General features: G+C 40.7%; 1 protein-coding gene across 1 annotated transcript in view; it reads left to right on the top strand.

The window, feature by feature from the left end:
• dlgap2a (discs, large (Drosophila) homolog-associated protein 2a) overlaps positions 1–18,372 on the top strand; it is a 189,603-nt gene that overhangs the window by 148,647 nt on the left and 22,584 nt on the right. Inside the window, exons 6-7 of the mRNA XM_069661762.1 lie at positions 8,119–8,269; positions 9,094–9,310. Of these exons, the coding sequence (XP_069517863.1) occupies positions 8,119–8,269; positions 9,094–9,310 (368 nt within the window). The remainder of the gene's footprint in view (positions 1–8,118; positions 8,270–9,093; positions 9,311–18,372) is intronic.

The raw sequence follows: 18,372 nt of genomic DNA, 5'->3' as shown, positions 1-18,372 counted from the left end.
GGCTGGATATAACCTTACATAGATCCATGGAACTGCATAAACGGACAATTAATATGACAAAGTAGAAAAATACAGGTACTCTTCAGATATGACTGCAAGAATTATCTGTTAGACAACAAGCACACAGCTTGGCCTGGGATGCCCTAACTTGGTTTGTTGGTTATTTCTATTCCATGCAGTGTGTCTTACTCGGGGATAGACTAGTGAGAATCTTCTTACAAACCTTCTGCAACTTCTGCATAAATCATGCAGAGTGTCTGTTCAGCTTTTAGTCTGCATGAGCCCAAAGGCACATCATCTGACAAAAAAATGTAGATATTATGCAAGACAACCTTGTGTCTGACCTCAGTGTAGAGGATGACCTGTGACAGATATATAGCTGCAGTATGCAATGTCAGACAGTCACACATACAGACAGTGATACACAGTGACTAATGCTGATGATTCCCTCACTCTTATTGCCATATCGTCATGTCTTCATGCTGCTGACGCCATGCTCATTGCTATTCAGCAGAGGCTTTGAAATTGGTACTCTCTCATATGAAACAGCCCTTTCCCTGGAAGCTTGGAACCGCTGGGGGCAACGCAGACGAAATCTGCTAATACGGATTGTAACTGTTAAGCTGACCCTGATGAAAACACGTACGTGCACAAACCCGAACAGAATTAATGATAAGTATTGTTGGCCGTGTTTCTGATGCCTCTCAGTAGGATGGCAGGAGACGGAACAACGACAGAAGAGAAATTCAGCTTTTGTCACGGGCCATCAGTAGTACCCGCACATGTTTATATAATAGACCAGATATTCCCAGAGGATATATAATGATCAGGCAGATACATAATGATATGTGACAAAGAAGACAGAGTCATTTGGCCATTTTTGCAGTCTTTCTTCCAGAGTATAAAGTAATGTATGAGGTATGCTTTAGTTTTCACATCTTGCAAAGCTTCCCCTGACTATTTATTTTGAACGGTTGTAAACAGTGAATGATTTATGAGGATGCAACAGCAGGAAGGGCTATCAGTTTCAGTTATTGTACTCTGAGGCCCCTCTGAATAATAGCTCTCTTAGTGGTTAGACCGACAGTCTGATGGTTCTGCTGAAAGGAAGATATTGACCAGCATGGATCAGGCTGTGTGGCCATTGACTGCAGCAGCAGCATTGTTGGTATTTAGGGAGTCATTACTAAAGAGTCCTGATACTCCCTGAACCTAGTCGAAGAGTGTAACAATTGGCTATCACTTATCCTGCATTTTTAGTAAATAGAGAGGTTTCAGTTTTTTGTCCTCTGAAACACCTGTTTTTTTTCTGATCACAACAATGTGAGACTGGTCAATATATCGTCCAATATTAGCTAAGTGCATACATTTCTGAATATATTGGTCCAGTGAGGGTATTTGGCTTTGTCAGGGAGCAGGGGAAGCCACTTTATAGTAGACACAATCTTTGGAAATATCAGGTGACCTGTACTGAAGGTGCTAATTATTGCTGTTCTGGCACCTGACTGGATCACAGACTGTCCTGACTTCTGATTCGCTTTTGCTGTGAGCCAGCATAATTCTCACCTGCCAGACAACAAGGACTTAATTTATACCCTTAAAACAAGACAACAATAGTTCGATAGAATATTGTACCCAGAGTGTGGTATTCTTAACATCAAAAAATAATTGAAATAATTACTTGATTTAAATGAAACTATAATCACATATTGTCAAAAATTGTCAAAACAGTGGAAATTGATGATGTATTTCGAAATAATTACGTCTAAAGGCAACACGGACATGAAAAACAAGAGGACCTAGGATTGAACCATGTGGAACACCACAAGAAATGTTTGTCTACAATAGAGAGCATAAGAAAGCCTTAGAAAAAACAGAGAAACATATTTTATAAAGAACACCAATTAAAACCTAAGTCTGTGAAGCTAACCACTTTTACATTATTTGAGCAGACATGACGTTCTTTACACAGAGGCATCCCACCTTTTAACTTTAACTCTCAGGAACCTTAAATAGATTAATTTGAGTCTCACCGTTTTGACTATGTTGTAGGCATTTGTTTTCATTTGTTTGGTAGTTTCAAATAAAAGAAGAAAATAATCAAGTGAAGAAAAAGGTTTGGTAATTTGAGACCATTTCTTTTTTGTATTCACGAAACAATTACTTTATTGTGATATATACTATTTCCAGGATAAAAAAATGTATATACCATGATAGAAGATTTTGGCTATATTGCAACACTCCAGTGATCAAGGCTCCTCCTTCCACTATGAAGAATAAATAGAGAGATCACAGCCCTTCTTTAAACCTGAGTTATTCTTGTAGCCCACACAAGTGGCAAACAGAATTGTGAGGCAATTACACAGCCAAAATGTTTGTTGGAGGCGGTGTTTCTAGGCCACTGTCGTCTTTTGGCGTTATCATGTACCTTAATCAATGGTGACTGAAACTGAGCAGATCATGGTAAAAATTTGAGCTAGTCAATGTTGAACGGTATAAATAACAGACAAAATAAGCTCACACAATATGCATATAGACATTGAGAACAACAATTACCATTGGAGTTTTAGTTTCATGTCGAAGCCAACAGTCTGATAGGTAGATCAGTGTCCTCCGAAGCTTTGGTTTCACTCTACCAAATGGTCAAATCAGTGGTGGAAAGTGGCTGTAAATATAACAGCAGCTCATCAATCCATACTTTCTTTCAGTGGTAGAATGAGGCTTTCTGAAATGCAGGACCATTCCACTTAAAGGGAACCCTAAGAAGCCTGTTTTTTTTTTTCTCCATTTGAAGCGCACGTTAGAGGGCAAAGGCTTAGCATACTATTATAGCTCATTTGTAGACATTAAAAGCGCAGTTAGAGTAGACTGGAACTTTTCAACTTCAGAATTACATTTCTATGAATCATAATCACACAATTACCAGAAAGGGTACAGGGCACAATCATATTTGCAAACCCAGATTTCTTTGATCATTTTACCCTAAAGAATAGGTACAGGAAACCAAACGTTATTGGTACTTTGATTTGTTGATATTTCTTTACACTGTAAAATTGTAAATCATACATTTGGATAAAGAAACCCTCGACTTTTATAGGAATGAGGAGGATTTCATTCAGCCACAGTTTAAATAAGTCTTTTAATTATAAGGTCTATGTTATTATTGGATTGTCTGCAAATATTTGATGACCTGAGTCCCTCATCCTTTTGTTAGAGGTTTTTTATTCATGCCGCCATCATGCTGTGGTCCAAATCTGTTGCTGTTAAGCCCACACAAAAGGGGCACCCCGGATGCGAGTGCTGCCTGACATGAGAGCTCTCATGCTATTATGCTTCATTGGCCTTGTTGGGATGGAATTAGATTGGATTCAGGACAGATGTGGTATAGGTTGGATTTTCTCTGCTCTTGTAGCAATTTGACGTCCCGCACGGGGATTTAGATGGGCCAAACACAAATTTGACAGCAGCCGTTCCCTGAAGCAAATCATGTTAAAGTGAGAACAGGCTGTCAGGTTGTGTCACCTCCCTCCATATTTCCCTCTTTCAAGCTCGCTGTCGTTATCATGGTTGACAGGGTCGCCTCTTTGTTCGTCACACCAATAAAGAACATATAACAGTCTTGGGCGCACTGAGCTGGAACAGCCTGCCCACTGGAAGAAAAGTTAGGTGTCAATGATTGTTTTAATTAATATTCATTGAACACCCCCCCACCTCTTCATTGTAACTCCTGTGCATTCTATAAGCTGCACAGCCGATAGCCGTGATGAGTCAGCTTTTTTTGCGCCATGGTCGGACATGCCAAAGATGTTTAACGAATGGATTAATGATGATGGGACGTGAATGACATGAAGCAAATTTCATTATTAGCCATTAGTCACTCATGACTATGTCACTGACTTGATCAGTAATGATATGTCACGTCTGATAGTATTTTGCATTGACACATGCACAGAAGGTCATCAATAAGTAACATCCTTCTCAGGCAACTGTTCTCTCTTTGAATGACTTTGGCCCGGTGTCTAAACCCCAAAAGCCGATCAATCCCCAACATTTTTACCAGTTTCTAAAATAACTCACATTTGTTTGCCCCCATCCTTGATTAGCTTCTTGAGGCAACATAATTAATCAAAGTTAACAGTGGCAAAGCATTCAATAATTCCTGATTCAACATACTGTAATTACTCATTCAGATTGCATTGGGAATGAGCCTTTTTTCACCACAGCTCAAGGTCAAAGCAGAGCCCCTATCCATTGTGTGTCTGAGTGTGTCTGAGTAAGTTGTGTCAAGCATAGTTAACCTACTTAATTATTGGCGAGGCTTATTACTAACTTTTTTTTTTTGCCTCGACTATAGATGTAGGATTTCATGCTATGGCAAAATGGCATTCAGAAAGGTATTAACTTCTGTATGGCTCTTGATCTTTTAGTATATGGCTTGCATACAAAAGCTTTAACAGAAAGAGTTTTGTGGGTTTAACAAGTCAAAGTGTGTTCAGTATGGATACACTGACTGCTAATGGTACGAAGCACAGTGACTTTTCATATGTTTCCTTCTTCAGGGCTTCTTTTCCAAGATGAGATGAACTCCTCTTGTTTTCATCCACCCCATTGGGAATGTAATTATTCTCCATAGGGTTTTTTTTCAGTGCATTCTGTCTGTCACGAAGGAGCCATATCTGCTGAATGCACATTCTGGACTAACAAACAGTTTAAAAGTGGCCTTATACCCTACCTCTAAAGTTTGTATTTTTGTTAGCACACACTTCACATTAATCCTTGTAAAATCTTTTCTCCTGCAGCAATCTTTTTGTCTTGCTTCAGAATTCTCATCTGTCCTTGTTCTTTCTTTATGCCCTGTTCAATCAAACGCCTCACTTTGAACCCTTTCTTCTCCAAAAATTAGCACATAACAGCTTTTGTCAAGGCTGGGCTTTGTTTTACCACAGAGAGTACTTTTCCTAGCAGAGTGAAAGGCAGGAAGTGTGAGATTCCCATCTTCCACTGCCTTTATATTGGCCAACAATGGAAGTGCATTAGCACCAGTCAGAGACGTTAAATGAAATTTGCTCTGGCATGATTTGATTTAGGGCCAACGCATTTTCAAAACAGCCTCCCTTCATTCATCTGACGATAATGCATATCTTTACAGGCAGGGATGGAGGGAGTATGCTTAAGTTATATGCACATAGTATGTCTGATACTGTCAGCTGAAAAGCTCAGATAAGTTTAATTGCTCAGGAAAGGGTGCTCAGGTAGGTTATTTATCATCTTAATTAGCCAAACATAGAAACATTAGCTGTGACTCAATTCGGGCTGCATCATTCAAAGGATGTGGTCTACGAAGGATGCGTCCTTCATAGCCTGTGCAGACCGCTAAAGCCGAACTGAAATGAAACGGTCTCGTCTACGGAGGATTTCCTGTTTGCGTTACCAGCTGTTCCTGCCCTTACCCCTGCATCATCCAACGCTGCTCCTGTCGCCTAGCAACACATAGCTAGCTATCATAACAAACGTCACGTAACTTTATCGCAAGCTTTCGACAGGGTTGAAACCTAAAACGTTTACCTTTAAAAGTGTATTTCTCACCCGCATAAAAGTCCGCCATCTCATTTGAATTGGTGCGCAATGGATTCTTCGTAGCCTGGAATGAGGATGCATTTGTCGGACGCATTTGAAGGAGCCTTCAAATAGGACAGCCTTCGACACACTGCTGTGACGCAATTGGTCACCAAATATGTCCTTGAACGGATGTAGCACCTGAATTGGGACACAACTATTGAGTGTGTTTTCATTCACATTAGTATCTTTAATTTTTTAGTAGTTTTGAGCCTTATAATGGAACAGGAGAAACCAGGCAATTCATGATCATATGAGGATCCAGGTTTATGACCATATCTGTGTAATTGTTACTTGATTTCTTACCATCTAAGCTACCAACAAATTATATGCAGAAACCTGGATAAGGTGTTAAAATGCCATAGTATTCTGGTTTCTATCTGCTCTATATTTTAGAAGTGACACTTCAAATATAGAGCAGGTCTAGACTGTACTCTATGTAATATTATTTACAGAAACCCAACATTAGCACTTGGAAACAGTAGCAAGGGAAAACTTCCCTTTAACAGGCAGAAACCTTGAGCAGAACAAGATTCATTTAAAGAGCCGAAGGAGCAGTTTTCTTGTGTTGTGTAAAAATTGTTCGAATTGTTGTTTATTCTGCACCTACTGCGCAGTAAATCATAACACACTCTTCATTACGTTGCTTGTGTGTCACATTGTCGTTTCATTTATTTGATGTTGCTTTGACCAGGCTATTTTGTCCGTCAACTAAATGTAACTTTAACATTCTCCCTCTTTTATCATTACCTGAAGGCCATGTTCGTCATTTTGTATCAACCTAATGTTTGCAGGACTTCTGTGAAAACTCCCAAGCAAACATTCAGTTCACCACAAATGCCACACAGAGCCAGTTCCATTGGACTTGTTCCCAGTGACGTCACATCCATCCAATCCATCCTCATGGGACCCAGTAACTCTCTTTTCTTCTCTACCCACAGCTCTTACCGCCTGGATAAAATCAACAGTGACATGCGTAACTACATCACCAATTTTGCTGCAGACTTAAGGTGAATACAGGCTCTCCCCTCCCCATACCTCTCTGTTGCTGCCATGTTGCAGTGGTCAGACATCGGAGCCAGCTGGCTCGATGCCCTGCTGACATACTCAATATGGCGCCTCACAGAGCAAACACTCAAGACCAGTCAATGAGAGGTCACCTGGGGCAATCTGCTCATACTGGCAAAGCCTAAGGCACTGATAAACATCATATAGATATGATTTGATTCTCTGCTACATATTACACCGACATAGTAAACAATCACTTCATCATACAGTATTTAAAATGTGCTAGTAACGTAGTATGTTTGGACACATAAATCACATTAAGAGATAGTACGTCTTCCCATTTCCAGCCTCTTCATTCAGACTTAATCTCTAGATGTTTCTGTCATAAGATGTCTTTGGATGTTTTGAAGGTTGATATTACTTTGCAAATACACACAGCCTTGCTACAGCCTGACAAGATGGATCGGGGGACTTTTAATCACACTGGCATTTTCCTCGCTGCCAAACATCAGCGTTTATCTCTATAAAAAGCCCAGAAACTGCTTACTCATCCCTGCCTGTCATTAGAAATAGATCTGGCGGAGGGAACCTCACTTTGGAATTCCTAATGTGACTCACATAGGTTTCTTATAGCACCTTTCTTCTTCTATGCTTTTCTATAGTCTTCTCTCCAGCAGATCTCAAACCGGGCTGGGGTGTCAGAACCTCTCTCTTCCACTGCTGGGCTAGCACATTTAATTGACCTGGCTGACACAAGGGGGCTCTCTGAAGTGCTTGCTCACTAACTAGCTTCTGATTTGCATTTCCCTCATCTCCAAGCATTGATTGGATGTTTCAGCACTACAGAAATCGAAGTGCCTTTTTAAGGACACTGGTGAATACATCAGTGGGAGACACAATGTCATAACCAGTCTCCCTTTGAAGTTCCAGAGGAGGCCCACTACCGTTAATAACACTTAATTGTTTTTGTCATTAAGTTTGTTACATTATGTACACCTGCAGCAACTAGCCAAACTGCTTCTTTATAAGTTTAAGGGGGGGTATTGTGCTAATTTCAAGCTTCATATTTCACTCTGTGATACCTGTGGAGTAGCTTAGCATAATTTACAGTTTAAAAAAATTACAGCCACTGCCTGAAATGACTCAGTCAGCTCTGTCCCTTTATGAAACCCCCGCCCCTACAAGCCCACTTTCTTCTGATTGGCCAGCTCTCCGAAGCCTGCTGAGGCCGAACTTTGTGACATCACAAAGTGCAGCGTGTAAAAAAAACCTGTCTGAAACCTGCAATATACTTTTACAGACAGATTTGAAACTTCACCCACGTTTAGTCTGGACATCCAACATTGTAACATTATGTGTACGTCTTAAAACGTGTGAAATGAAACAGCATAATACCCCCTTTTTAAGTTATACGAAATTAACTTGCTTAACATGTCATGATTGATGAGTGTAGTCTCACTCCCTGCATGCTTTTCCTTTTCTCTCTCTGTTCAGTCAGAGCTACCACTTGCAAGCCACCAGGGACATGCACCCAAGCATTGCCCTGGATCCCTCTACCAACTACAACTCTCCCAAGTTTCGCTCCAGGAACCAGAGCTATATGCGGGCCGTCAGCACCCTTAGTCAGGCTAGCTGTGTTAGCCAAGTTAGCCAGGTGAGTGTCTAACCTTTTGGTTAAGATTTTTTTATACCTACCTTATACCGGACAGAAATGGTTCTTTCACTGGAGTCTGCTGAGAGACCCTGAGGAGGTCCCAGGTGGCGGCTTATTCTTTGAACAAATACTGTTCAGATTTTACTTGTCAGAACCAACACATGCCTTTTTTTAACTCAATTTTACTCGCCCTTGTTTCATATGACAGTTCATTTCACAGTGATTATCTGGATAAATGAAAGGACTCCAACAGGGGTTGTTGAGATATTCATCTCCCTCTTAAAAGAGAGGAAATATTGATTTGTTCAGAGTCTTAAAAGCTCAACCTCTACTAATTCCAAATCCCGACAGAACACAATGTTTATCTTTGATTCTTGTTGTTGTGAAATGGCAGTGCAGTGATAATGATCAAACAATTTCTACTCAGTAAGCAACCATTTGTAATAGCTTATGTCAAAATCAACATGTTGTTGAGTTGTATTCCCACAAAGCAAGAGCAACAGCTTAATCAACGTGCCCACAGGTTATTTGCTAGCATGTAAATAAGACAAAACAATTTCCAGGCAACAAAAACACAAAAATTGCTTTATGACATTATTAAAACATTATTTTGATTCCTCTTTCGTGTATTGCTTATTAAAACATTAAGCCGTTTCATTATAGCAGCAAGCCTTGTTTTTCTTCTAACAGAAATTGACAGAGAACACCATGTCAGCTTTTATAACCAACAAATTAATTTCTCCAGATAAACAAAGAAATAGCCCCGCTTGCTTAACAATGGAAAGAGCTTTCTTATGGCTTTTTTTGTCTCACAGGTGAGTGAAACAGAAATAAACGGCCAGTTTGAATCAGTGTGCGAGTCGGTGTTTAGTGAGGTGGAATCTCAGGCCATGGAGGCTTTGGATCTGCCCGGGTGCTTCAGAACCCGGAGTCACAGCTACCTGCGAGCCATCCAGGCCGGCTACTCCCAAGACGATGACTGCATCCCCCCCATGGCCTCCACTGTTACCTCCACCATAAGGTCTACCACAGGTAAGGCCATTTGGACATTAAATTTATGTGCACCGTACAATGTGGGACATCCTGGATGTTGGTATTTTTGTTTGTACTTACAAACTGAAAAGAAAAGCTTACATCTGGCATTGACATGTGTTAATGGATGGATATAGAACAGTTGCATACTGGTTGTACTGTAAAGCAGCTTCATACCTTTGCATGAGTCACTCTTGTATGTTACCATTGTTTTTGATTGACGTATGATTACCATAGCTACCTCTTGTGAGCTGTGCTAGTTCATCCTACTGTATTACGGATACAGTGCTTCATCTGCTCATCCACTGGATGCAACAGAGAGTAAAGCTATGAACCCTATTGAAAATCACAAATGGAAAAGAAAATCAGGTCAGAATTAGGACGTGATTGCTTTTTACGCAACATTTTGAAAACCTGACTTGCTTTATGATGCCACTTGGTGACACTTGTGAATGCACTCTCAGCTGTAATGTCAACTGGGAAAATGTGAAACTTCCATATGCAAACTATGCATTGTTCATTTGTAATCCGAATTCATGCAAAAATATACAAAATTTGTTTGCTCACATATTGTTCACTTCACACAAATTATTGTGTGCCGTTACAGAGCTCATACTTACACACAATGAGATCGCATTTCAGAGCTGCACACTGTTGTGTCTATACCAGGATAATATAAAGCTGACGATGAATTCACCAGTAACTGAACTCCTCTCACACTGTTTAGTCACATTAGTCACATACGCAAACTTTGTCCAATTAATCTAAACCTACTCAGCTGACACGTGCCTTTATTTATGATACAGATGAGATTATGAGTCTTTATTACAAATTGTTAGCTGCTGGTGGTCTCAACAACTCCCATGAATGCTGGATTCACAAAGGAAATGATACGTCCTTTTAAGGATGAAGAATGTGGGAAGAAAAGAAGAAAAAGTGCCTGGATGAGAAGTCTGAGTGGATTCCACCTCTTCCCACTGTAGTTTCACACACATGACATCAGTTACACTATAATAGGGAGGGTTGGAGGTGTGTCCATCTGGAGATGTGCTGATTGATTCTTCTTACCTATTAATGATTGCTTACACTGCTTTCTCAGTCAACTCATATCTTTACATTTTTAGGGTACAGAGTTGGGTTTGTGATGGATTTCTCCAACACTCTGGACATGGAGCAATTAGTGCTTTAAATCAATCTGTTAAACTGGAACTCACATTTTCAATAGGGTTCATACTATACTTCCTGATTGATAGGAAACGGTTTGGAAGCTTTGCTCATCTTTGCCTCTTTTCATTGCACAAAGTACACATTCCTTTACCTTGACCAAAAGCAAAAGAGCATGCAAGGATTGTTCTTACACTTCATTTATTGGAAATAGTGTCCATTCTCTGTGATGTGTTCCTGGAGCTAGGAGTTTCAGCTTTGTGCATTGAAAAGGTGTGAAGAATGCATGCTACAAATTAAGGTTGAGAAGGCAGTGTAAACCATTAACAGAAATGAGTCAAAATGGGAGGACTTTCCCAGTGTTACACTGGTTTTTAACAATGTGAAGGATAATGATATTACAGATTGTAAATATTCTGAATTAAAAACTAGCAAATACGTATCAAGGATTTACATATATGTGAATTGAGGCAATAATCATACGGATAGCACTTAGGTGTTGTAGATTTCTAATATAATCTTATTTTGACTCATGGCATTCAGTGCATGATTTGTTGTTTCTGCTTTGTGGCAATAAAAAGCACATTCTCTCCAGCTGCTCACACCTGTGGCCCTATTAAAGATACATATCTACATTTGTCTTCCAGACAGAAATTATGTGCAGGAAGACTCTTGTTTACCCAACCGGGCCAGTATACATGAGGAACTGGCAGACACGGCCCCTTTGGCTCATGATGATCTGGGCTGCCCAATCAGAAGAGACAGGCTTTACCAACAAGATAACATGGGCGCTAAGGCCAAGCCTTTGTCCGGACCGCCTGTTTCTCCAAGCCTCTTCAGATCACCCAGATCAAGTGCCCCAGAACGGCCATCGCCAAAAGCAATCCAGGCCAGTATCAAAGAGTCAGCTACCTTGGCTGCAGCTATCAGCATGCAGTGGAAGGAAGAGGTCTCAGCCATGCGTCGAGAGCTAGCTGAACTAAGGAGGGACCTCTGTAAAGAGCTTCGTGCTTTCAACAGTAATTTCAACACTTTCACGCAGCATTACAACACATGGTCCCCCCAAGGGGGCAACGTGGCTGCTGGGGCTGATGCAGGTTTTGGTGGAGGGGTTCGGGCAGGAGCAGGAACAGGACCGAGATCTGGGGTAGGGGCAGCAGGACTTGGAACCTCTGCAACAGATAGAAGCACTGGGGGTGCTCGGGAGAAGAAACCACAGGTATCAAAAGTTTCTGTGGGGACCCAGGCCAGGAGCAAGGTTCTGGTCCGACAAAGCACTGCAGATGCAGCTGTAAATTGTCCAGATGAGAAGGAAGAAAAGAAAGGCTCTCGCCACAAACTGCCAAAACAGCTCTCTATGGACCCAAGCATTCTTGCTTGTCCACAGTCAATGTACGTGGAGAGTGCCATACCACTTTCTCTGGATCCAATTCTTCCAGGCTCTGTTAGAGCAAACCAACAGGAGCCATTTGACTTGACTCCTTTGCCCTCTGGAGTAAAACCAGAACCAGAGTTACTTGACCATGCAAGTGTGAGTTCACCTGACACAGTCCCTAATGAGCCACTTAAAACTCATGGTTCAGTGCCTGTTTCGCCAGAAGCAACCCTCGAGAGCCCTCAGAAGTTAGTGACAGTGGAACAAGAAGTGCAAAAATTTCCTCAGCTAATAAAAACAAAACTAGCAAATGAGTCCCTTTCAGGTCCTGAACCATCTCAGCCTGACGACATGAAATCCCCAGACTCTGAGTTAATTGAAAGAGATAAGATACAGCTACCTTATCCAGTACCTGTAGTTACAGTGTCTCCACCAGAGGAACATGATTATGACGTCATGTCAGATCCAGAGTCTCCAGATCCTGTCACTGTAGACAAGCCAGATCCATTGCCTGCAGACCCTACTACTGTGTCATATTCAGAATTAGAAAATACAGAGCCCGTAGACCAGTCAGACCTGCAAATGGTGTCATCATCTGAACCTAATAGTCAAGGCCCGATCTCTTCCTGTGATGCAGCCACACTTGGTCTTGATATTGCTACACCATCTAGTTTAGAGACTGACATCATGTGTCCATCTATAGTGATATCAGAGTACCTTGACAATGACTGTCCTGCAAGCCCAACGGACAGTGACACAAATCCAGATCCCATTATCACCCTTCCAGATGACCCTTCTGACCTTCCCCCTGAGCAAATTACATCAGTCTCAACCTTTACACCTAGTTCAGTAGAAACTGAACTCCACACTGATCCTGAGTCCCAAGACTCGGAGTGGCCACCACTTCCTGAACCACTTGATACCACTCCTATATTTCACGCTGATCTGGTCCACTTTGACTTGGTAATGCTGACCTCCCTAGATCAAGATGATCTTGACTCTGTGTTCATGGACCCTGAACCAGAACCGCTCGATATGAGTATTGACTCTCCATCTTACACAGAGGATTTAGATCCACCGATCTACCAGTCAGAAAGTTCAACTTCACCTCTTCCCACTGTTGACCCTGCCACTCTGTGCCCCTTGGATCTTTCACAGTCAACAGAATCCGTCTGTTTGGATCCAGCTATGGAGTATCGCTTAGCTCATATGCCTCAGGAAGTGGCTACAGATTTACATACAGTCCAACTACCACTGGTCACTGTCACAATATCCCCTCCTAGTTCTGTATCTCCTGATACATCGCTTGAAATAGACTCTGTACCAACAAGTCCAGCCCCAGGTTCTCTGTCACAAGATATAGACCAATCACCAACAGATCTCGAAGACATACCCTCAGAGGACCTGGCACAAATGCAGCAAGATGATATGATTGTAGAAACACTGGAGTGTATGGCTGTATCCATGGAATTTGGGGAACTTGTGGAAGAAGAGACCACGGTTGGTCCAGAAAGGCCCTCAAGCGATCAGGCCTTTCTGTGGTACAGGTGGCAGAGGAGGGGCCAGAGACGAGAATCAATGCACAGAAGTGCCAGTGTGGAACTCTGGAGCGGGAGATACGAGTACAACAGTGCAGAAATCACATACGTGTCTCTCACTCTGTGACCTCATACCTCATTCTCAGCAGACAAAATGTAGCTCAAAGTAAATTTATAGTTCATGGTCTGTAGCTGCCAGTGCACTTTAGAGTGAAGTGCAGATCCAAATGTCATGTGATGGTTGGCATTCAAACCATTGACTTCCTCCTACACAAACCTTCAGTTATTTTCCAGGAAAAAAAGACTGCACTGGTAGCAGCACAAACCATCTCTCAAGGATTTAATCAAACTGCAAGATGTGATGAACCCCAGGTGGTGACGAATTAATTGAAACATTTGCTGAAAGCAGTATGAACCTTTTTGAAGCTCTTGTCACCATGGATATGAATTATCTTCCAGGACAGTACTGCTTATTGAAGTGTACCTTTTTTAATTGTTGGGAACACCAGTTATGAATGCGCTTGTCCAGTTGGTGTAAAATATTAAAGACATTTTACACTATCTATTTTAAGAGACTCTTCTGGAGCTCTGGTAAAGACTATGGACAAAATGGCCTGGTGTACGCAAGGTCAAGACAATCCTTACAGTGCTGATGGAAACAATCCTTCCTTTGTCTTATTTTGAACTCTATTTATTGTCACTCTCGAGTGGAGTAAAGTTATTCTTAGCAGTTATCATATAACTTTAAGGACATACTGTTTACTATGTGAGCTATTGGATGGACTATAAAGCAAAATATGATGCTGTGGAATGATGTCTGCAAAATCTAAGAAGGAGCCGGAATACTGTACTGTTAATTTGTTGGGGGAAAGAAATCACATACTTCAACTTAAGCTCAAATCTAATCAAATACCAGGACAGTAATGGTATGTAGCCTCTATATTCACACAACTTCATATTTACTACATCCACATACACTTTGCAACCAGAACATACAGCACACATATACACATCTTTGCTGGACAATAGGTAATAGGATAGTTTTAATTCAAAAATACAAAGTGAATCGACTATATTATTATCAACAGGCCTTGTTGAAAGGTGATATTGTATTTTTTACTGTAAGATATCATCTTGATGCTCAGGAATCAAAGACTGAGAATGTAATGCAAGTGGGACAGAGGTTTAATGTGATGTTTAACTGTGTTCCTTCCTGAAAAGAGGTGTATATCATGTGGCTATTTTTTAAAATGTGTGACAATGAATGATCAAAATAGTGTTGTAATGGTGCATGACAGATGGCCTAAATATTTTGTTCATTTCATATACAGTGCCTCATTGTAAGTATTCAGTTCTATTCATAGTTTTGTTTTGATATACAGTGCAATGAGAGACTTCTACACACCCCTGGAGATGCAGAACTCTGTTACCAGCAATGAAATGCTACAAAGCCAGGCAAAATCACAAGAAATATCTGTGCTATCTGTCCAATTAATGGGCTTTATATGGAGTCGCCAACTGAAGTCTGTGCTCTAATAAAGTGTGCTGGAACAAAAATAATTTCTTAGCTGAACATCAATGAGCTGGCAGAAATGGATTTTCTCCTGTGTTGTCTTGAATAGGAAAATGTGCAGGGCACTTTATGAAAGTTTGCTAAATTGACTGAATTTAAAAGGTTTTCTAAGGGATGGGAAGTTAATTAGGTTGTATTGTTCATTTTCCTAATTTCACGGCCATAGAACGCACTACCTTTTCCTCCCAAGACCACTTCCATGCTAGACTTTTCATTTGCAAAATTGTTATCTGAAAGTGGCACATAATTTAACCTGTACGCCAGTGATTTTACGTTTATTCATTGGATATAATCAGAAAAGAAACTGCTACAGCATTCAGTCGTGCAATGAAAGATACTGACATATAATAACAGGCATTTTTTCCCTGTTAACTTTAGGGGGGTGGAGGGAATGCTGTGATAGGTAGATTTTGAAGAGAAAACTAGACCTAAGAGTTACGATTTTATTATTTAAAGACAAACTGTACAAGAAAGTCAATTATCTCAGTGGCACGCAAGATAAGGAAGCTTCTCTTCTTCAGTTTACATGATTGTTTTGACTGCCTTCTGTATAAATCTATTGTCATTTATTGTGAATGTCGTACAGCTACAGGGAAGTGTAACAGGCAGTGGCCTTTGCAGAAACATTTCATCAATAACAAGGTTGAACAAAGCCAAAATATCACTATCAATGAAAGAAGTGCACGGAGCCACAGTGACGTTACACAGTGACTTTTAGAACGAGAGGGTTGGTAAGCATTGCTATCTTGACTGACATTTCACCCTCTTAGCTAGTTGTCAATCACAAGGTGGAGAAGCCAAAAGCATACCCTCCTTTATTGTCTTTTTTGCTCTAATTGGGACCATGATCTAAAAAATGAACATCATGCTCTATTGAAGAGAAGCTGACAGAAGCGATTGAGACCACAAACTAAATAGATTTTTTACTAAGGTAATAAATCAAGTGAGAAGTCTCATCCACTTCAATTGGACTTCTTTTTGCTGCTCATGGAGTAGCTGGTGTCCATGAGAAAGAATGACAGTAAGGAACTTCCAACCTTAGTCACGCTCTGCTCAAGGAACATGGACTTCCAAGTTAGGATTTCCATTCTTGCAATTCCTCCCAGGATCCACTCTGTGTATGCCTTATGAAATGTGAATACTTGTAATTTATGTTTGGGCAGATGTGCCCACTTTTCTTAATATCCACCCCACTGCCTTGTTTTCAGGGATCCAGTTCTGCCTCCCCTCCACCTGCAGCATTGATCGGACTCCTCAGCAAACCCCAGGTAAAGCTGATACCTGGGGCATCTTCCATTGCTCTATCTGTCAGATATGTTGTTTTAATGAGTTGTCCTGTGGCCAGTAGCTATTAAGCACATTTTTAAATAATGTTGCGTATCTCCTATTACCACACACGCACAGCCAGAGACAGCAAATGTGGACTTCAATTTGAATAATGATTTATAAGTAAACATGCAGTGAGCAAGCAGTGATACTCTCACTTGCAATTAGGAGTTTATTGTATAAAAAATGAGTCAGTCACACAATAAAGACCTTTTTCTTGATTGGTGCTAATTCAACAGTGGAAAGTGTCCTCAAATACATTAGTTGTTATTATCTGTGTTTCTTTTTGTAAAGCGCTTTTTCTAGAGATAGAGACAGATACAGAACTATGACTAATATTATCAGTGACTACTATAATAATGATAATATTAGTATGACTGATGTTAATAATTGTAGCAGTGGGAGTCAAGCAGGTCCACGGTAGGTGGTCCACAACAATGATCCACAGGAACCTGCGAGACAAGAGAGCACGAAAAACTCGGAAGAAGATATAAAGTCTGTAACATGCAGCAAAGAGGAGGAGGGAAAAGGATTCCCACAGCAGTCTAAGCCTAAAGCACAGTAACGGTCTGGTCTGCTTTAAGCCTGCTCTTAGTAGAGAGTAGAGAAAGTAGAGAGAGTATCTGCCTCCCGGAACCAAAGTAGTAGATGATTCCACAGACAAGGGGCCTCATAAGTGAAGGCTCTACCTCGAGACTTTAGGTAAAACAAGCAGGCCTACATTCTGGGAGCACAATGTTCTATATTGGTAACAGGGCACTATGAACTTTTTATGATATTGCTTGAGCTTTGTAGGTGAGAAGAAGGATTTTAAATTCTATTCTATATTTTATAAGGAGCCTGTGCTGAGAAGTTAATACAATATCAATACCCTTGCTGCAGCATTTTGGACCAGCTGAAGAGTTATTAGAGACTTTGAGTAAATGGTAAATGGACTGTATTTATATAGCGCTTTTCTGGTCTTGCGACCACTCAAAGCTGCTTTTTACACTACATGTCACATTCACGCATTCACACAAAGATTCACACACTGGTGGCAGAGGCCTAAGAGCCAATCTCCAATCAGATCTATGCCCATGCTTACTTGATGGCTATGCAACTGGGAGCAATTCGGGGTTCAGTGTCTTGCCCAAGGACACTTGGCGACTGACATGTGACTGTGAATAAGCAGCCTGTCAATGGGATATTTCAACTATCCAGCCTAGAAGTAACAAATGCATGGACTAGTTTTTCTGCATAATGTGGAGAGAGAATGGGACGTGCCTGACTTTTGCAATGTTACGTAGGTGGAAAAAAAGACTAAAAAAGTTTTATGTGGGAGTTAACTGACAAATAGATCTCTGAGGTTCCTTACAGTGGAGCTGGATGCTAGACTAGGACAGCTAAATTGTGAGATAATGTATCTCTTAGATGTAACAGTAAGTTCAGTTTTGTCTGAGTTAAGTTGCAGAAAATTGCTGGTCAGCCAGGTCTTAATGTCCTTAAGGCATGCTTTGAGTTTAGTTAACTGATTGGTTTCTTCTGGCTTTTTTGCCAATTGAGTACAATTGAGTATCATCTGCATAACAATTAAAATTTGAGTGTTTCCTGATGATATTGCTTACAGATAGCATATTCTATAGTGTGAAAAGAATGGGTCCGAGCACTGAACCTTGTGGAACTCTGTGACAAACTTCAGCATACACAGAGGACTTAAACATGTACCAAATCAGATCGATCTTATAAATAGGACTTAAACCAACTTAATGCAGTTCTTGCCTATGCCAATTCATTGTTCCAGTCTCTGCAACAGGATGTGATGGTCAATTGTGTCAAATATAGCACTAACATCTAAAAAAAAAAAATTTCCCTGTCCTGAGCAATTAGGTGATCATTTGTAACTTTACCAGTGCTGTCTAATGATGATGGTTTCACTTTCTGCAACCTGCCTTCCAACATCCATCCCAAAGTCTCTTATATCACAAGTGTGCACAAACATAAACAGGACCCTTTGGATGCTTTTACAATTAGCCTCAGTTGCATTTAGTTATCCATCTAGTTGACAAGAGACCTATTTGTTTACAGTGCATCTAACTGGTGGGATGCA

This window comes from Semicossyphus pulcher, unplaced genomic scaffold, assembly GCF_022749685.1.
Source record: "Semicossyphus pulcher isolate SPU_LCO1_2020_fin unplaced genomic scaffold, fSemPul1.0.p SCAF_14, whole genome shotgun sequence".
NCBI classification, from domain to species: Eukaryota; Metazoa; Chordata; class Actinopteri; order Labriformes; family Labridae; genus Semicossyphus; species Semicossyphus pulcher.
This window is presented reverse-complemented; position numbering and strand designations above follow the sequence as displayed.